Genomic DNA, 21,907 nt, shown 5'->3' with positions numbered 1-21,907 from the left:
AAGGTGCAAAAGACAAGTTTGTTCATCAACTATCATTTCATGGAAAGATTTAAAGGCATTTGTGCTGAAATGTTTGCCTCCAAACCTCACTGAACAAATTCAATTAACTAACACTTAACAGTTTTCTTTTGACAAAACCAAAAAAACTACTGAATAATATGTCTGCGTTCATGTTTAAGCACACACAAAAAGTTTTGTTTTAGCTGTCTTCTGAGGTAGTCTAGATCTATAACATTTCACCAGTACAAGTTTCTGGTATAATGAAGAGAACTCAAATTGGTGTCTGATCCTCCGTCATTGTCATGTCCAATCCTCTTTTAGCTGTACAATATTGATTTTTGTTCTGAAAACGGTCCCAATTATCAATCACTGCTGAATTATGATGGATTTTTTTATCGCTGAAAAGAGAAGTTTGAATATTATTCACCAAAAAAGAGCTGTAATATTTTTAGCGTATCTGGGATAAAAGCCTGAAAATGTTCGTATCTGGTTTTCACACAAAGTGATGTTAATGAGATGGCACGTCTGTTTTTAAAATGTGTCTGTGTGGAAGTAAACGGGAGCTTTTTGAGACTTGATAGAATTTATTTAATGTTCATCTATCTTCATTCAAATGATGAACTGTTTTTCCTATGTGGATTTAGGAAACTATACATCTGTTTTAAGGACTTCTTTATCTTTCTGATTAAATATTGATACAATTCAGCCATTGAGATTAAAAGCGACTGGCCAGAGTGAGTGGAAAGTCACCTATAAAAAATGACTTGTGTCTGGTTCCACTGAAATGAAGTCAATTCAGTCTGCATTTTTCCATGATACAGCTATTGCCATATTGGATCCAGACGTCATCATAAGCAGTAATTGGTCCAAGTGTACATTTCTATGGCAACCACTCTCTCCAATCAGGAGTGAGTATGTTAGGAGACCACACCCCTTCCACAGAAAGTGGGCTTGGGAGAATCTGTCAAGCACTTGAACGTTTGACCACCTACTTTTATTGAGGCATCTGATTGGTCAGTTTATAACTCGAATAACTTGCTCCGTAGAAAAAATATGACAAAAAATTAAGACTAGCAAGAAGATGTCGAAAAAAGGGTTGCAGTGTGAGTATGGTTATTATGTTAAATATAAGGACTGAGTAATAGTTAATAGTTAATTTTTGAATAGAAGTCTATGGGATTTTGTCTTTTTAGGACCAGCAGGTACTTCCTGTTTGGAATGCAAAGGGGAGGGGTCACCCAATCCAGTTCTCATAAGCAGTCTATGAATCCTACACATAAAAATATTTTTAAAAAACGGTCAGTTTTATGCTACTATTTTTTCTTCTATGTCTTGTAACTTTTGCCATATTATTATTTTGCATTAAAACAAACACAACAGAACAAAAGTACAATTTTTTTTTTACCATTTATTGAAATTCACTGTTTTTCTAATTTGTGAAATCCTATGTTTATATTTTGAGTCATTTCCTTTTATGAACTAAATTGTATATGGTCAATTTACCAAGTGCTGGGTGCCAGGTAATATGTGTGGTTTCAAACAAAATTTGAAGTTTAAATAGGATCTGCTTACAACAAGCTGTTTAAACTTCTTTATCTTGCCTTTTTCTATGCAATAGAGAATTTGCTTTAATCTGAGCTTCTCCCACATTACATAGGTTCATACTTTCTTAATTCCAGCTACACTGCAAAGGAAACATTTTTGCTGCCTAATTTCATGATCTAGATTTGTATGCACAGCTCATTGTCACTGGTGACAATAGGTACGTTCTGGTAAATTAGGAGTTGAGTATTCCAAACCAGCTCTTCATCATCATAACACACATCTATCCTTTTCACACGTGTGAACAGAATACTTGAATATCTTAAAGTCCTTCATCTTAAGTAGTGACTGATTCCTAACCTGAAGGGAGAATTCCCCCTTTTCCCTAGTAGAACCTTGCTCAATCTACTCATTTTTAGGCAACTAACAAAATTGAGTGAAACTGTTCAAATTCTCCACTCTTGATACTATACCTTCTTAACATTTGCATCATAATTGTTATGAAATTAGAAATGAATACCTTTAAGACCCAAACTAGCATTAAAGTATTGTTTAATCATACAGTTTAAAACTTTTTTTCTTCATATTATAACAATTAATTTTAGTCTGAACCAATCCGGTGCTATGTCACTTGGAAGTGTAATCTCAATTAAGATCCTCAGTCATTAGAACACACCAAGCCAGATTCTGTTAATAAACATTTAACTTTCAGATATGATGATCAGAAGAATCTGTAAAGTGTTGCAGACTTGTCTAGACATATATGCTGATAGACATTGGAACCTCTTTCAACGTCATACCTGGCTCAATCAAGCTGTCCTTTGCAGCGTACAAAATCTCAACATGTGATTATAAATGTGCATAACAGCCACTTCGGACTGACAAGTAGTACCTTTGCTGGGGTTGAATAAATGGTCCTGGTGCAAGGTTATATGGCTGTATTTGAGGAGGTAATTTAGGTTGAGTGGTCCTGCTGTGGGTTCATTTGCCACAGGTCACTAGGGGATGCAGGCCGCTGCTCTGTACATTGTTGACGAGTGACCCTGTGGCCTTACAGGATTGCTGTGTTATTACAGCAGTCTTTTGTGGGAGGATAAGCACAAATACCATAGCTCACACTTGCTCTCAACAGAGCACAACTAGTTCAGCAATTCTAATTTTACAAACCTCACACTTGCAGAGAAATTGTTCAAGCGAAACTCATTCTACCCCCAAGAAGTGTATGCTCGTACTTATCTCTACTAGATTTTAATGAGGTTTGAGATAAAACAGAGTTGCATAGGACGCTCTCAACATGGCTCTATATGGTATCTTTGCTGTTAAGACGCATGGTGTTAATGTACTAAATGATCTTTTGGTTTTAAACCCACATTTTGAATATGTCTCACTTATAGTTTTTCCACTTTCTCTTACAGAGTACTCAGTTCTACAAGGTCACCACTGAGAACTATCATAAAGCTGCAGACCAAGTGAACGCTAAGTGCAGGTAAGATCCATATTACCAATATTTTTGTGATTATATTTTAATGATAATTTAGTTGAAATAGAAAATTTGCATCACACTTCTCAACATGTTTTTTTTTTTTTAGGAAAAACAGTTACAATTGGCTTGCATAATCAACGTAAATGATGAGTGATTATTTAGGAATCTGTTTAAGATTGTTAAGATTTCCAACTTGCTCATTTTTGGGGTTTTCATTGTCCGTATTTCAATGCAAAATCAAGTTCAATAAAATCGAATGAACGTAAATATGATACACCTATTTAAAATACAATAAACTTTTTATCTGATATTTAAATATAATATATGATAGAAGATTATAGATACATTTATTTTGTTTAGAAGATTATATATTTTTGAAGCTTAAAACTTAGGCATTAGTTATAAAAAATTATACTTCCTCTGAGGATAAAACGTCCTAATGGGACCAGTGATTAGATTATACTATCAAATAAAGCCAGTCACATTCCAACATACATCATTTAATCAGAACCACATTAACATGCCCCATTAGCCATTGTTGATGATGTGGTTCACTGATAAGCCTGACTGCATGTCAGTAATAGTTATGAGGATGTGTGTTGCTTCTGTCTTTTACCTATTTACCCAGCATTCATCTCTTAAGCCAAACTTGGACATAATTATTTGTTACTAATAATATGATTTGTTAATAAATAATTTGTATCAAGTGTTGCTTATCTCTGATAATGGAGTAAACTGCAGCCACACCCTGCAATGAAAAAAAACCAAACATACTGCAGGGTAATGTTTAACATCTAAGATGTTATGGCTATAACTCATATCCGACACTTGGATGTAACTTAAGAAGATGTAGGATCCTTTTCCATTCGTTTTCCATCTGTTGTCTTAATAAGAAACCATTAGGCTCCATAGTAATGTAGGGAAAGTGGGTGAGGAGCCTGCAGGAGGTGGGGCAAGAATGAGCCCTAGCTCTGAGCTCACCTCTAGGGAGGCTTTGCTGATTGTGTTAGCTTGTCATTAGCCAGCGCTAACACGGGGATCATTGTCTCCCTCAGAAATGCTGGAAACTGATTAGCCTACCCCACTAGGGGTTTAGCGCTAGACTGGTAGAAGCCAGAGCTTAGACTTCCCAAATTACATTTAAGAAAGAAAAAAAAATGGAATCCGGAATAACATTACAGCAAAATGACAATGCTAACTTCGAGCAGGCGTCGAGGTAATGTGCAGGCAGTCATGTGACAGGGGTCTTTGCACGAAACCCAGCTATTGGTGGATTTGATTATTGGAAGTGCATTAGAGCTGTGACTAGATTAAAATGGTAGGCAGGCACAAGGAGATTTTTGTGTGTGCTTGTGTGTGTGTGTTAATCAAAGGGCGGCAGGGTCTGGTGTTACAAGACAAGAGCAGGGATGCATTTAGGAGATCAGAGCGAAGGGTTAATTGGATTTAATGGGTTGTGTTTGGCCCATCCTTGTTTATGTGCAGGAGTTCATGCATGATGGTGTATGTTTGCTCTCATGTGATGAAGAGCTTTAGTCTGTCTCTGTCTACAATACTGTTATGACAGAAGCTCAACACAGGCAAGATGCTATCTTTAGCTGCTATCAAGTAATAATAGTGAATATTTTTGTCTAATGGAAGCTTTTGATTGGCTCCAGGCTGAAAATACTCCTATGAGATAAAACAAATATTGTTAGTTGATAAAATTAACATTTCATAAATTCCTTTTAAAGCACAAAATGTGGAGCTTTCTTAGATAATCTTAAAGACTCACTCTGATCACTTTACATCCGAGTTGTGGGCGGGACCGCTGGTGCAGAGCAACCCCACCCCCCTTCCCCTCCCTGTTGCTGAGAGCATGGAGCCGGGAGCTTGTGGCCCACCCATCGTATTTTCTTCGTTATAAAGTAGCTCTTTTTCAAATGGCAATTTTTTTGTCGTCTGGATGACTTTATCTGGATGAAGTTCAATTGCTGGGCTATTTAAATGTGTAGTTGTAGATTTAGATTAGCTCATTACCTCTAAGAGTACTGGTACATTGCCTGTCCGTCCCAGGGGAGGATCCCTCCTTCATGTGGGCACCCCTGAGGGTTCTTCTTTATTTCCAGAATCTTTTTTTTTTTTTAGGAGTTACCGCAAAGGAGGGTCTAAGGGCAGAGATGTCCAGTTTAGTTTAGTCTGTTTAGTTGGTTCAGTTTGAATCCTCCTATTGAATTCTTTGGATTCATCATCCTTATGATTTTATGTTCACTTTACAATTACCGGTACGAAGCCCATTGAGACGACTATCGTTGTGATTTTGGGCTATATAATAAATAAAATTGAATTGAATTGTCTGCTCCTAAATCACAAACATTTGAATAAAGAAACACTCAGAAATGCAGTTTTGAGCTTAATTTTCTAATTGATTGTCTTCCATTCTGAGAAAAATGCCACAAAAACATGTTAAACACACCAAAAACACAATCTTCATTGAATATCTCACTTTGGATTTTGTTATTGACAAAATATAAACAGGGACTGCTTCACAAAGCTGTTGTACACGACAGGAGGAAGGATGTTTAGTTTTATGTCAATTTCAAGTGTTGGTGGAAATTCAATGGTTCATGCTCTCATATATGTTCTATGAGATTGTTCTTGAGGAATTCAGGCAAGTAAATAGCTGGTTGGAAGCAGGAACTAGTAATGGTTACTATTTCTGGCAGCCAAACAAAAAACAGAAGCAAGGTTGCAGCTGGGGCATATGCTGCTGTTCAATGCAGCGGTCCGCAGTGGTCATGTTCCTTAGCCATACTGAAATAAATAAATTAAAGTGTGATAGGTAAGCACTGAGGGGTTGGAAGTATTTGTGGATTCGGTGTGCAGTTGTGCATACCTGCTGTTGTTTGTGTGCAGGACAGTTGTTCTCTGCTTTCCTGCTGCACTATTCCCGCCAGAGTTTTCGGAAAATGATGGAGCTCTCCCAACCGGAACTCTACTGCATCACCGTGACCTCATTACTTCCACTCTCAGGCACACCTTTGCAGAGACACACAACACAACTAACTATATTTGAAAAAAATCGACATTCACCACCACACTTAGTAACAGTTTTAATTTTGTATTGGTAGGAATTAAAGAAACATTTCAGGGGATTTTTAGATCACACCTATTTTATGATTATTTTAACACTGCAGGCTTTTATTCACTTCTCCCATGACACAGACTGTAGATCACCACTCCTGGTTGCCTGTAGAAACAGGACTATATCGCTCCGTCTGGTCTGATTTATTTGCTGCCACTCGTTGTTTATCGAATTCTGATGCATTATCACACTCTCCAGCTCTGGATATGTGACCTTTACTTTGCTTCATGTATGTAACAGTGTATAACTACGGAAGAAGATAAATACTGTACAGACAAATGGGACTTGAGTTTGAAATGTAGGCTGAAAAATCCTGAAAGAAAATGTTAGATGTGCGATTACAAAGGAAAGAAACCCATGCATTGTCCTAAGACCCCTTTCATGGCTAACCTTTGGCAGGCTTTTGAATATCTTTGCTGAAGCTGTTCGCTCCTGGTTAGACCAGTGTCCCTGTAGAATTCGAAATGGGTGAGTCTGACAAGGTTATGTCAAACTAAAGAATACAATATGTGACCACGTTTCAAATCTCTCTAGTCTCTGCGATTTGGCTCTGTCCATTTCCTTCTTAAGGTAACTTTTTTTGTGATCAGAAAGATTGATTTGTTTTTGTGTCTATTCCAGTGGGTTTTTGTAAGTCTACAGTAATTTCCCTCATACACACTTTACCAGAGAAGATAACATCTCGTTTTATTCTGTCACTTTACTGTCAGACTTTTCCTCCCTAAGGCTGCATACTCACTTTGTTGTTTTCTTCAGCTTTTTTGAACAAATGTCTTTTTTTTTTTGTTAAATTAAATTCAGTTGACAATAACAACAGCTGCAGTCTTTCTGTCCACCTACACATGCGCACACACAAACAGATGCAGACAAAGGTGGAATGAGGAGGAGTGCAGCAAAACTTTTTTGAATGTTAATGACTTGTTTTGCTTCACACCCCAGCTTTGCTCTGCTGCTTTGGTCAAGGGGCCTCGCAAGCTGTTTTTCAGTGATACTGTATGTGGGAGACAGCTGAGGTCTTTTTTTCCAATTGCAGATACAGGTGCAAGTTATATTAAAGAAATGAGCAATTGTTGGCTTTGTGGTTAGGGCTTATGAAAAGTTTCTGAAAGCCTCAATCATTTAATGCCATTATCAAACAAGAGGACGTTATGGTGTCAGCCATAATTATTACAATGGTAGTAGACATGCATTGTGAATCAAGACTAGGCTTGGAGGCATTGCACATATTGTTTTTTCCTTTTTTTATAGTAAGATTAATGTAAATGAGAAGATCTGTAAAGATGTGGGGAAAAATACATTGAACTGCTCATTAATTAATACTCTATTTAAGTGTTTAGTGTCACGACATAATAGAAAACTGTCTCTAAAAACCTAGTTGAGTTTTAGAGTTTGCAAGGTCCAGGCTGTAAAAGCTCTTGGATCAGTTTTAGATGACTTGTAAGCATAACCGCTGAGTCCAATGTGCAAATTGGGATTGTCAGGGTTCTCTGGAAACCGTATTTGTGTTGGTATCACTTCAGGAGTTTTGAGAACTAAACTGTCTAGCTTGAGCTAATGGCCCGGATCTATGCCAGGATATCATCAGACTTAAAACTAACTGGGATGAATGGGATTTGAGTTATTAGAAATACCTTTTCCTTATGTAGATTATCTTCATTTAATTATTTTTTCTTGAAAGAATCCATATGTACCTGCACAAACATATTACTTTTTAGAAGAACTTTCAGTTTCCTTTAGAAGCTCTCATAGTGATTCTAGAGTCTGGTAGGAAAGTATCAAGGATTCTGTGAGTGTTGGCAATTCTTTTGTTTATTTAAGGGTATGATGAAGGTTGTTTTTTTTCATTATTTGTCTGTTAAGGGTATATTGATGTTGTCGATCATTTATGTTTTAACTCCCAGTGTTAATTTACTAGTATTCAAATTCCAGAGTATTGGTTTTGAGGTGATTCAGTGGGAAATGGTGGGTGGAAAGTGTGACAGAACGACAGAAATGAACCTTAACCCTCACCCCGTCAGGTGAGGGTTAAGTACAGCTTTGTAGCTTGGCAGCCTGGGAGCAAGGACACCATGATGGTCAGCTGATGAAGCACAAGTCAATACTGGCTTTAAAAGCTCCTCTTTTTAGTCTTATGGTCTTAAAAGCTTCAGTGCAATTCGGCTGTAAAAAAAAAAAAAAAAAGAAGTGCAATTCAAGGAACCTGTGTGAGTGTACAAATAGATAATCAATGCAGCCTTGACTTTATGTGCTATTTTTTTTAAACGCTTCCAAAAAAAAGTTAATTTGTTATATTTGATAATATGACAGAGGTGTTGTAATAATTTATTCAGAAAATTATTAATATAGTTGCTTACATCCAACCAGTGGGTTTTTTTTGTGCTTCAAATAATCTGTCTCATGAAAATAGACATTAGACTTTTACTGTTTAGTTTCCTAATTTGTTTTTTTCTTTTCTTTTGCATTTAGCCTAGAAAATGCTCCTTTTTCACACTCACACGCCAATGATCACACATTTATCTCCAAGTGAGGTTAAGGACCGTGTCCAAGGAAGCATTGATTAGAAGCTGCTGAGGCCAGGAATTGGAGCACCAACTTTCCGATTATCGCCTAACTGCTGCTGCCGCCTTTGTAATCAATGTCAGATCTCATCTTTGCTAGCGATTTTTTTTGGAAAAGACTGACATATTGACATCCCTCTGGTAGTGAACAGCAACCTTTGGCCTTGACCGGAGGTGAACTTTAAGTGAAACTCACTGGAAATCTGCTGTCTCACAAAAGTAAATTATGGTCAAATAAAATGTTAATGAATAAAAACATCTTCTTGTAAGATTAGCAGACTATATTTTAATGGTGTTCATAAGATGTCAGGCCAGAGCCCAGTGTCCTTGTTGTGAGAATATGCAGTCAGAACAGACTTGCACCTCTCTTTTTTCCTCTCCTGCACTCATCCTTCTTCGTTTTCCTCAGCACTTACTTAATGTAAGACCATGTGTTTTCTGTCTTAATTTAAATCTTTTCCCTCACTCTTTCACGGGGAATGAGCTCAAGCTCTTGCCTCCCCACTCCTAGTCCACTTGTTCAAGCAGTGGCAATATTTTATCCCTTTCACATTTTTGAATCGCTCTCTTTCTGTGTCCCTTCCTCTTTTCTTTTTCATTTCTTATCCAAACTGATGGATTTAGCTGCAGGAGGTCACATAGGTCTGCTTTTAAAAAGCAGCACAAGTGGAACGTGCGTCATTTTTCACCTTAACTGGATCATTTATATTTATTTACTTCTCTTATTACTGACACCTGCCTTAACTTTAGAGAAGATGAGGGCTTTTTAAAGGGGAACCAGCACTCACCCCTTAACCTTATTAACCCCAGAGCAAATCCAAATCATGATAAATTGACAATGTGGTGAACAGAAACATAACATGTGGAGGGTTCAGAGTAGTCCATACAGTCAATGTAGAAAATGTCTTTTACTGGGCTGTTTGGGCAAAGTAATTTTTTTTTTTTAGATGAAAACAGACTAAAAACCTTTGTTTTGTTTTTTGTTTTTTTTACATTTTTTACTATTACTCATGTTTTAACGGAACTCAGTGAGCCACCAAACATGAGCTTGTGACTTACAAACGTTTCTTTGCTGGTAAAAGTCAATGTAACGTGACGTGGTGTCTTTGTGAAAGGCTTTTGTGTATTGAGCCAAGCTTCACAATGGTCATATTTTTCATTTTGAATGCATTTTAGTTTGTTTTTCTTTTTTCTTTTCTTTTTTTTGGGTGTGGGGGGGTATAATAACAAACTCTGTGGACGCTCCTAGATGTGCTTCAGCTAGGATCTATGTGGCTCTTGTTTTCAGAAAATGTATTTATATAAACTTTTTAATATTTTTTTTTTGGTAAACAGTACAGGAGGACCTGGGGAAAAGACCTTTTATTTCAGCGCTCCATTAAAGAGTGTCTCCTGACCACTTCCTAAATGGAGGTTGGGTGAGGGTGTGGGGTGTGATTTTTAAATTGTTGTGCTTGTTTTATGTCGTTTATATTTGGTATACAGTACTATGTATGTATTATGCTATGTACAAAAATTGCTATATGAATAAAGGTTTGTTTGATTTGATTTTCATCAAAATGACTGGCAGGTTTACAAAAACATTTAAACTCAAATGCCAAAGGCCTGTCTGATTTGCTTCCAAAGATTTTTACATGTTTTAGTTTACCAAACAGAAAATAATACATACTTTTAATTTGCAGCGCGAGAATCTTTCTGAGCACAGCTTGTTACACCAACTCGTCTGTCTGACCAATCCCCTTGTCTTATTTCCTTGTCATGTAAATTCAGCTTTACCAGGCTGTAAATTGCCTAAATGTTAGCCAGATTTTAAATCTCGTTTAATTGAGACTTCACTAAAACTAATACACTTTTTCTTTTTATCATATTAAGATATAACAAAAGCTTTTAATTCTTTTTCTGAAAAAAAAATTTCTTATCAGGAATAAAAAAATATTGTTGGATTTAACATAGTTATATATTTTTTAATGAAGGTGCCATCACAAAAGATCACAGCAATTTCAAGTATAACTTGTAAAGTAAAAAAAAATGTTTTCTATATAAAACTGCAAAATCTAGCATTTCTTATTCCTTGTCTTTTTGTGTTTTTGTCTCGATTTTCCTTATTTTTTCTGTCTTTCTTTGAAAGCTTTTGTAAATAGCATCAAAGTTTGAGGTGTGCCAATTAGTGTAATAGTCATAAATGAAAATCAACTCATCGATCTTTATTGTTACAGAGTTTCCAGTCGATACTTTGATTCAGCGACACAGAATACGTCCACTCTTTTTTAATGTGATTCTCCTTAAGATCAAGCTACTTGAACTTTAAACTTTATACCTAAAGAAATGTGAAAAACTCTTAATTTCAATATTAAAACAACTTTTATCAGTTATAGTCTACCTGTCCACCTGACTTAACCTATTTTTTTAGGTATGATTTATGAAAGCGTAGTAAATATGTAAAAATTTAAGCTCCATTGTGCTGATGCCTTTATTTGTGGTTGAAGTCTGCAGGGACTGAGTTTGTGTGTACATGCTGGGGGTTGTGTTTGGATGAGGAGCTTTAATACAGACCTGCTACTGCTACTGATGGCAAAGAGTCAAGACCCTTATATGACTGTTTAGATTTACTATCTCTGGAGGAAAAGCTGGGCAATGCACACACTGCAAATAATAGCCAACTGTACACAGCCAGATGTTTCTATTTGTTTTGGAGTCTCCCATCACAAAGATTTTTATTGAATATGCCACGAAGCTCTGGGAATGGAAAAAAAAGATATAGTTGATGAAAAACTTGGGTAAAATTAAAAAATGAATGAAGGTGGGATAGATTTTAAAGTTGTTTTTTTTTTATACATAATGTAACTCTCCATGTTGCATTGGAGTCTCTGTGTATAATTGGGCAAATTAACAATTTAAGGCCATCTATGGAAATTTACCTTACAGTTTCACTACTTTTCTTTATGTTTTCTGCTATTAATACTCAGAAATGAGAACATTTATTTGTATTTGAAGTACAAATAAGTCCGACAATATATATTTTAGATATTGTCTCAAAAACAATGTTTGTAAAGCTCCAAGACCTAATCTTTTCTGCAGGCCACAGGAATTTTATCTGACCTCAATCATGGGTTGAACTATAAGTATTTGTTCATAGACTCTTGAAGGCATGACACAGTTTTGCCCAGGAAACCCCCTCTGAAAAGGGGTAAGTTACACATTCCTGAAGAAACTACAGTGGTTAATCTGCTTCTTTGTTCCCAATCATTTGACCTCTCTTAAACCCTAAAAAAGAAAAAATAGTCCGGACAAACTATGAAGGAATCTGTAAATAAAAAGAGGATATTCTCACAGGAATTTCATCCGGTGTCCTTGTTTGTCCTTGTTTTCCTCCTCAGGTTACATGAGAACCGCATGATGCTTAGTTGTTTTTTACTACATTCATAATGAAACTCAATGATTTTCCCACAGTGGCACAATCGGCCGTGTTTTTTTTGTTATTATTCAGCCTTTAACTCCAGCCACTGTGAAAAACAAAGTTGTGTTTTTGCTGTGAAGGAGTAGCGAGGCATATTTCATGCAAACTCCCGTGTGCCACAACTGAAGTATATTTTCATAAAAGGTGAACACTTGAAAAGTACCTGAGGCTATAACTTGCCTTGAAAAACAATATTTGTCTGTTAACATGCTGTTCACAAATTAAAAAGTTATAAACAGAGTTCTGCATAGATGTTTTAAACGTTTATTGCTGAGCAGAAATGTAAGTTTAGGTTACAAAAAAATAGAGAGATGCTGATTTGTATCTGCTGTTTAACACTCTTGCAATGTCACTCTGGTAAATGACAAACGTGTATTTAATGTGGAACTGAGGAGGAGGGAGGTTATATTCATTTTTTACTGGCTCTTTGCAGTTGGGAGCAGGAACTTAATGTTAATCCAAATGACAGATGATAAAGGATGCAGCGTTCCGCCACTGTGTGTGACAGTGTTATTGTCTCTATGATTAACTCAACTATGTTCCCATCCTCTTGAACCAGAGCAAGCAAAAATAGAAGTACAACTGTTTAGTTTCTCATCAAGAAACCCTCTTCCTCCTTTCTCGCTGTTCTCACTCTCTGAGGCCATTACTGGTGATAAACACAGTGGTTTGTATCAGCAGGATGCACCTGGCATTAAAGTGAATGAAAGTAATTAGTGAGTGTTTGTGGCTCTTCTCGTCCCTGTAGATGGCCATGGGCGGTGCAATAAATGAGCTCCAAGATCCTTAGAAATAGGGTGGAAGCGATTTCTGCCAGCACTGCTGTCATCGTCAATAACCTGATGCAGAGCAATTGCCTTGCCAATCCTCTTAACAAATAGATGAAGCTTCTTCAGATGGATTCTCCAATGTGGAACCTTCTTCAATTTCACCATGTTTAAAAAAATGCGTTGAAGCAGAGCAGATCCAGAATTGGCCAAATTTAAAGGCGTTAATCTGCAGAGAGGAACGCCTCTTGTTGGTGCTGAGATCAGTTGAGATATTAGGTCTACATGCATAGGTCTTGAAGCTTGCAGTGAGCTGCAGGTTTGGTTTTGAATAAATACATTTTTTGTCCCGCCTCTACGTTCGTCTAGCAGTATTTGGTCGCACTTCCACTGATTTTACAGCTGCAAACATCCTCATATTATAAAAAAAACAACCTTTGAGGAAGTAGTCCTTAACCCTGACACTAACCATAAGCAGTGCTGTAGTGTACTCTAATGCGCAATCAAGTATTCTTGGGACTCTAACCCCCTTTGTACAACGCTAGTACGCAAGCACCCTTTTAACCTCACGTTGGAAACATTATAACATATTAAAAATAAGATTAGCAAACTAACAGATGAATGAATACCAAGTTCTGATGTTTTAATCAAAACTCATAATTGTCTTCGACCTACATAAGCAAAAGTTTGTAGAGATTTTTGTCGCTTCGTTAACAGTTATGACCGTGACACACAAATGTATACATCTCCACTTCAGTAGCATACTGCTGCATTACTCCCTGAGTAATGATCCTTGCAGCCAATCCCCTCGGTTTGTAGCCACAAGGGAGTAAATTCACTCACCAAAATGCGACTCAAATATCTTACTCCTAACCACGCAGCCTCATCTTCAACCCACAATACTCCTCTGAGATGTCGAGAGTTGCTGACGGGCCAAATCTCTTTGTCTTTCACACCCAATGCAGATGGTTTGTCCTGAGCAGTGATGTGAGCAAAATGATGACACCCCCATTAGCATAATAGACCAGTAGGCGTGTAGGCATCATCGCTTTTTATGGAGGATGTGTAAAATTGAACAAAAGCGGCTAACACCGAGTGGGAAAACAGTGCTGGTTGGACATTTTGAATTGGACAAAGAACTCAACTCTTAATAAACCAGAAACTCAAAAACTCTGAAGTTTGTTGTATTTATCATTTAAATTGCCATCTTCCAGATCATACCAACTTAATTACCACCAGCTGTTACCAACATTAAGGAAGCACTTGCATTTGCAAAGTTGTAGTGATGTGTGCCTGAAGTGTGAGCAGACATATTAGCACTGGCACTCTACACTGACAGTCCCCATATGGATGTCAAATATGGAAATTTCCATGTACCGTAATTCATTCTACTATGAAAAGTGCTCAGCTTGTAAACGGTTGACACTCTAACAGAGCTACTTCAGATCAATAGATTGATTAGTTAACACTCGGTTGAGTAATCACTTGTGCCTCATGTAAGACCTTTTTAAAGACTTATTATTCCAAAGACACAGGATAAGAGATTAATTTACCTGGAAGATATTATGCTTCCCATTCATTTTAATATCATTATGCCTATTAGATCGTAATCAATGAGGCAGATCTGGACGAGAGTGACACTTTCTTTCATTACTCTGAAATACAATGACATGATGACCTTTTCCTGGTGCAATGGCATGGCATCCGTGGATCTTTGTTTTTAAAAGAATGGAGACATTGTTCAATTCTTGGTAAACCTTCGGGCCTCCCTGTTGATATGCTTTAGGGCTCTCAGTAGGGAGTGGACCTCTGACTTTTCTCATTGCAGATGTAACATGGACTCTGTCTTTGGGTGTTTGGGGTCTGCAAAGGTGCACATAAACCCTAGCTCAAGGCCATGTCACTACGTACATTTTGCTCATTTTACATGGATGAAAATAGTTATACGTGAATATATGTGGAAAGAGTGAAAAAAGTTCTGGCCTTTTCGGATATTTTCACAGATGTATCTAGGAATAATCCTTGTTAAAACCACGGAAGAAGAAGAAATAAACCACTCCAAGAACATGTAAACCTACTGTAGAAAAGCATGAACCGTGCGAGATTATTGTTATTGAACATTATCTGTTTGTATGCAATTCATTTATGATTTATGTGTCAATTATGTAATTTGAAAGTGATATGTGTTCGTTATACGCGATAAAAAATTGTATAAGTGCATTGGACATACGTGGACATATGTGGAACGGTTGTGGAAAGCCACCAATTTGCATATGCATCTCGCAAAAACCACACACAATTGCATACGATTTACTTAATAATTGTGTATAAACTAAATAAATATGTGTGATTCTTAACTGACTAAAAATCTTTTACAGCTCAAAACCGATTTCATGTTGAGATCTGCCCGCCGAGGCGGACGGACATCTGCGCACATGGAAAATGACAGAATGTACAGTAGAGACTAAAAGTCTGTAATGTATGTAGTGGCTCTGTGACACTGCCTTTAAATTGGTGAAAACAAATGTATTTGTGCGCTAAATTTCCAAATTAACATGTCTTCAGTGTCAGTTTTTCATATTATCAATTTTTATTGGTATTGCCAACTGCCTTGCCCAATTTTATTGGACATTCCAGTGTTACTGTTTACTTCTCCATTGATTGATTTTTTTTTCTAAAATACTTGAATCCATTTATTAATATTCCAACCTTTCTGTTCTTTTATTTCCTGCAGGAGGTATGAGGTGAATCCTGTATGTGCAGATCTTCAGGGACAGATCCTTGCGTGCTACAAAGAAAATGCGGGAAGAACCCTGAACTGTTCCAATATAGCTGCTCTCTATCTGCAGTGTGTCAACAACGCTAAGGAGGTAGGTGTTTTCAACTCCACATTTTCTATCTTAAAGTGTCTTTCTTATCTCATTTGACTACAGTTTTGATGCGAACATTATTTTTACAACCAGATTGGACTTTTTTTAACATAATGTATTTCAACGTGACATCAGGCAGGAAAAAGGTTTAATTGAAAATCATGTAAGAGACATTTTGACCCCTTTATTTAAACATTTAAACCTTAATATTGCGGCAGTCCCTATGCCGTATCCAGAAGAGCTCATATTTGTGAAAATACTGGAATAGGATTGCTCTTTTTAGTGGTGTCTGGAAGGGGAATTTTAGTAGACACTGAGTCACTGGACCCTGTGGGTTGGAGCTTTTCACGGTCTTTTTTCATTGATTATGTTGGATGTTTGATTGGCGTGGGATATAGCGGAGTTAAGAGACTGGACACAACCGTTTTCTTATATTCCTTAAGTTGTGTTGTATTTGGTGAAATGTTTCACAGCAGAAGTTGACATCAAAGAAGGAATGCATTTGGGCTGCAGTGGCATTTAAAGGAATTTTCGGAAGTAATCCATATTATCTCCCAAAAGGAGATTGTATAAAAGGACTTAACTTTAGACAAGAAAAAACATTTGCTGTTTGAATAATTGTAACTCTTTAAATACAAGTTAAGGAAAAGCAGCCATAATAGCCATCAGAGGAAAATTATTCAGCAGTTAACTAGGAAAATGTTCTGCCGATTGATGACAAAAAACAGTGATAGATAACTGATGACCAAAACTACCTCATGCTGGTCAATTTAGAATGTGGGGAACAAAGCAGAGGTTTCTTTTGTAGAGCTTAATCTCTGACACAGCCAAATATGGCAGTTAGTGGTGAAACTGATAGCCACCTGTTTCCTCCAACAGCAGGAGCTTCATCATATATGACAGTACTGTAGTTAACCCTTAATCTTCTAAGTTTATTGTAAATGAGCACGTCTATTCTCAAAAGACATTAAGAAATAGCTGTAAAATTAAGCCTGGATTTATTTATATAAAATGAGAGAAAATGACAGTTCCCTTTTTGAAAGGAACTTTGATGGATGTTGAGTTAAATAGAACATGTATTTGTTTCAAAACTACAACTCAATGTGACATCTTCAAGATAAACATATTTGTTTTTTTGTTGTTTTTCTTTGTTTGCTTAAAGAATAAACGGTATGTATCCTCATAAACAGAAACTATGTATAATTTTGTGCTTGTTAAAGTAGTTTTTTGTGTAGTATTTGTGTATACTGTAGTCTGATATCTCAGTGTAGTCCATTACTTGTCTCATAGGCGTGTACTGTAGCTTTAATATAGCACTACTTGACTTTTTACATGCCAAACAGAATTACTCTACCATGCCAACATCTACACACCCATCATTCTGCAGCACATCCTTCTTGCTTTTAGACAAACAAGAATTTTAACTGGGTTGCTGGCGCCAGAATCAGATTCAATCTCAATGACCAGTTTGAACTTCCAGTCCATTTTGGTTATACCTTCTGACACAGGCGTTCCACAGACCGTGTGTTTTAATACAGTAATTCCCACAACCCACAGCTAGTAGTTTGCCCTCTTTCCACCCATTACAAAGTGCAAAGGGTTTTCCGTCCTCTATCTTCTTCAGCCAAAAACAGTAAGGTAACAGTAATGCCACTCAAGTTGATATCAACTTGATTCTCCATCTCTCACATTCCAATATGTACCATCCATTGGCCCCCAAAAGACTCAATTTGCATTCATAGAGCTTTTCTATTAAATTTTTTTTTGCAATTGCATTGTTTTTCAGAAATGGGGGGGGGAAACTGAGTTTTGTGTCTCTCCCTCACTCTCGTGGATATTAATATTAGATCTAAAAGTCAGATGCTGGCAGATTCTTAAGCTATACATCATGTAAATTGCACAATGTTTTATTCATCTCGTGGCTGTGTGTGTGTTTAAGAGAGCTACTTATGCTGTAGTCTGGATTCAGCGATGCTGCGTTCACAGTCCGGATGTTGTTGCGAGCTTGTAAATTGTTTGGCAGCAAACCTGAGACGATATGGTAATCTGCCTGTGTTTATCACCCGGCAACAATCACTGCGCGCTCCTGTTCATCTGCGCTTATCTGTCTTAAGACTTTCTTTTTAAGTCATTAGGTGCAAAGGAAGCTCCTCAGTGATAAGACTTTGAAGGTATAATATGCAGAATTACACAGCTAAGAGAATTGGGGGTGGAATGGAGCGGCTGATGTCGTTTTATGATTACGATGTTTATACCGCTTTATCAGAGCCGAGCAGGAAGCTGCTCCAAGGACAATGTCAAAGGACATGCCTTTGACCTCCAGAGGTCAGAAGATCCACATCTGCCCTTCTAACATAAGCTTTTCATTCTCCTACCTTTTTTTTGCCACCAACATGTCGCCTCAGCTCAGAGTTTTCTCCATTTCCCAATCTCTTTCTTTGTCCTGCACCCCTTTCATATCTTCACTTCATCAAAACCTGAGATGCCATCTCAACTCTGATAAAAGCCAAGTCTAAAATTTACAATAGTAGCCCCTCAGCTGGAGCTGACCACAGCAGAGGTGTCGTCAGGTGTCTGGCCTTTGTCACTAATAATTAGCCCTCTTATCGTCTCCAGTCAGTGATAACATTTGGACCCACTTTTGCACTCTCTAGAGCCTTCCTCGCCTCACCATCATTGCTCCCTCCATCCACTATCCCTTCATCCTGAGTTGCATTTCTAATGCATTCAGTGCTTAACAGGTCTGATAGCAAACACCGAAAAAGGGAGGCAGTTGGAGGACAGATAAAGTCTCTTTTCCTGCTCTCAATGAATAGTTTATCATGAAGGCCAATCTCTCAATCCTCCACTCGCTGCCTCATTCCATATTCTCGCTGCATTACTGCCTTTTGCTTCCTATCTCTTCCTTCCCCACTTCATTATTTAGATTGACCATTCTGTCTCCCTCTCACTCTCAAAAGCTAAGGCTACATTCCTGTTGCAGGTTTCAGTGACTAGAATGAAATAAAGTACTGCATAATGGTTGATATACAGCCAATTTATGACCTCATTTTGTTACTTTTATTACAAATATGTAAAGTTTCTTTCACCATGTTTTATTCAACTCACAACAAATATTGAATTTGTCCCAAACTAATATAGAAGAGGTTCATAATAGTTGTCAAGTGTTGTTTTTAGTGCTTGTAGATTTTAGTGGATGGCGCCTTGTTTGACTTTGGTCATATCAAGTCACCATATAAATAAATACATTTTTACATTTTAATATATGTAGTGGTCTTATTTCTTGTCTAAAATAAGGGCTGTCTGTCTTGACAGCAAACAAAATGATCTACAACATCTGTGTTTCACAAACACCCAACAGAGGCCCCTATAAGTTAGAACCTGCTGGAGTATTCCCTAATTAATGCAGTTACACAATTCCAAAACAGCCCACATCAGTTCTGTATACTTATTCAGGATCTGAAGTAAATTAGAGCTCTGGTTACACAAATTTCTATTGTGTAAGGTGAAAATCAGAACAACAGTAAGATCAAATTGGTTGTGAATAAATGCTATTATAGTTGATTGAGTTTTCCCAGCTTTAGCCTCAAGACTCACCAGATTTTTCATATGGCTTGTTTGTTTGAGTTTTTTGGCAATTCATTATTAGAACTCGCCAGCACAGTCGAGCCAAATGCCAAAATTGACTAAGGTCGCTATAAATTCATAAAATATTTAGGAAAAAATGAATTAACAGAGTAAATGTTATTTCTTTAATGACAACTACTAATGCTTGTTATTGTAACCACAGACGCCGTTTTGAGCGCCAGGCGTGGCAGTCTGGCGTGTTGATAATTTGATCAGTGGGTGGAGTCCATGGAGGAGAATCTGACCTTTTTTCCTTCTGAACTCTATTATATTTTTCTTATTTGCATCAAGACAATACTAAAAAGTCTTTTAATTGCATTCTTATTTTTATTTTTTCTTTCCAGAGACTAATATGGGAAAGCAAGTCATCAAACTGGGTCACACATAGAAGTATCGCCGTTCTTCCATAATACATATATAAATAATAATAATAACACAGATATAAAGTCAATGTAGTGATGATGCTCCTCCCACACAAGCAGAACACATTTTTGGACTAGTGTTGAGCAACAAATTTGATGGTCATCAAAAGAGAGGCAACGGACGCAAATTTAAAGGATGAATCTCGTTCGGTGTGAATGCAGCATTAGTATCGCAACCTCTTTTGCCTTGAAATGGCATTGAAAGCTTGTTACTGACATTCAGTTTCTGCTGTTGTGTCGAGTTCTGCCTGCTTTGTATAAAAAATATAATAAAATAACATAAATACAATAAAGAAAAGAATGTTAAACTAGTTATTTGCATTGGCTGACACCTAAAAATTCATGTGGATTAATTTTGTAGGTTTCTTGTGCTGGGAATCCATGTTTAAAAACAACTGAATTTATAGTATAGCAAATGCAAATTATTGTATTTTTCATATTTTTTGGTCATTGTTTGAACTAGCCAAAGTTGTCCATCAAGTGTTTTTGTCAAAGTCCGCTTTTCACCCAGACTACACTGTTTTTTAAATTCTTAGAACCCGTTTTTTCGTTTCATGGTTGGATCAATAGTGCAGAAAATGAACAGAGATTCTTTTTGAGAGATCAAACAATGTTTTTATTAAGCTGGTCACCAAGGAAAAGAGTATTTTTCTTTATTTTTTTCCTACATTATTCTTTTTATTATATCTTCTGTCTCCTTTTTTCCTTCTCTCACTCATCTTCTCTTAGGCGCTTTTCATTCGGTGCTATCTGCTGCAATAGGCCGGTTCAAATGGTTATTGACAGGGAGTGCTGGGGATTTGTGGTTGCACTTATCGCTAACATGGAATTCAGTGCCCTTGGGTCTCTTCTCTGCTTCTTGAACTCGCTTCGTCCTCTTCTCTTTTATTGTACTCTCCGGCTCCTCTCTCCTTCTGTCTTCTCTCATGTGTAAAAGTGCGTCATTCTTCCTCTGTTTGTGTATTTTGATGTGTATTTGTAAATGGAAAATACAATTCTCTTTGCCCGTCCATCTCTGACGCCCGTTCATTTTTGATTTGTCTGCAGAAAAAGTTGAAGACCGGGGGTTAGGAATGAGAACCCGACGAAAGAAGGAGCAATGTAAAGTGTATTGTGAGGGATTATCAATTGACAGACTGACAGATTAAAGAAGGGAGATGGAGAATGAGTCAGCACCAAGACCCCCACCCTCAAACCTCTAAGAAGAAACAAACCCTAATGGAGGCAGGTTGGGAGCAGCGAACACAGCACCTTAACATAGATAGACAGCTTTTTATACCCTCAGGACCTACCTTTCTTACCTCTCTTACCCTTCATGCATCTCCACTGTGACCATGTTGTGGGACAGCTGTACTGTCCCACACTTTAGAGACACAAGCTATAAAGGGGTCATGAAGTCACAGCATCTTTAACCAGGAGCACGTCTGAAAACGTCTGTCACATTGAACCATCTCCACTCTCCCTAACAGGTAGAAACCTATTTATTCAAAGTCAACAATGTTGTTTTCTCCATAGTTGGTTTTCCTGCTTTACAAGCACTGTCATGTACACAGTTCTACAAATGTGTATCTGTTCCTCTGCTTCTGTGTGACTATTTGTGTTGATCAACCACTCCAGCATTTGTAACAATGTTTGTTTAGTGGAAATAAAAGACAAATCAATGCACAAACCATTGTTTGTTTGTTTCCCTTCATGATGACAAAAAAAAACTTTTGAGAGTTAATTTTTATGCTCCTAGAGCGTTTAATCATTTTCCTGTAAAGGAAATCACTTCAAAACCTGAGGTACACATTTCTCCAGTAAAACTGATATTTTTTCTCTAGTAAAATAATCATTTTTTGTTAATTGTCATTTACAAATTGCTTTAGTATTTTTCCTTAAAACATCCCCAAAAAATCTATGCAAAGTGCAATTTATATTTTAAAAAGTGCTACTTATCCTATCCTGACCTCTCAGGTTGATTTGTGTATACTGCCAGGCTCCTGTGTGTGTTTGAATGCTGCAGACTCTTTTTATAGCTGCAGTAACTGCACACGTGCCATGGAATAAACAGAAAG

General features: G+C 37.1%; 1 protein-coding gene across 4 annotated transcripts in view; it reads left to right on the top strand.

Annotated features, from left to right (window-relative positions):
• The window catches only part of chchd3a (coiled-coil-helix-coiled-coil-helix domain containing 3a), an 84,802-nt gene extending 63,283 nt beyond the window's left edge, over window positions 1-21,519 (top strand). For all 4 annotated transcript variants that reach the window (XM_011491134.4, XM_011491133.4, XM_011491132.4 and 1 more), the window contains 3 exons: window positions 2,958-3,028; window positions 15,666-15,801; window positions 20,898-21,519. In XM_011491134.4, coding sequence (XP_011489436.1) covers window positions 2,958-3,028; window positions 15,666-15,801; window positions 20,898-20,921 — 231 coding nt within the window. In that variant the 3' untranslated portion in view covers window positions 20,922-21,519. The remainder of the gene's footprint in view (window positions 1-2,957; window positions 3,029-15,665; window positions 15,802-20,897) is intronic.
• Window positions 21,520-21,907: the final 388 nt, after the last annotated feature.

The sequence above is a fragment of the Oryzias latipes genome, chromosome 23 (genome assembly GCF_053564925.1).
Source record: "Oryzias latipes strain Hd-rR chromosome 23, Olatipes_Hd-rR_3.1".
Taxonomy (NCBI): Eukaryota; Metazoa; Chordata; class Actinopteri; order Beloniformes; family Adrianichthyidae; genus Oryzias; species Oryzias latipes.
The sequence above is the reverse complement of the archived record's forward strand: the minus strand, read 5'-3'. Positions and strand labels throughout refer to the sequence as shown.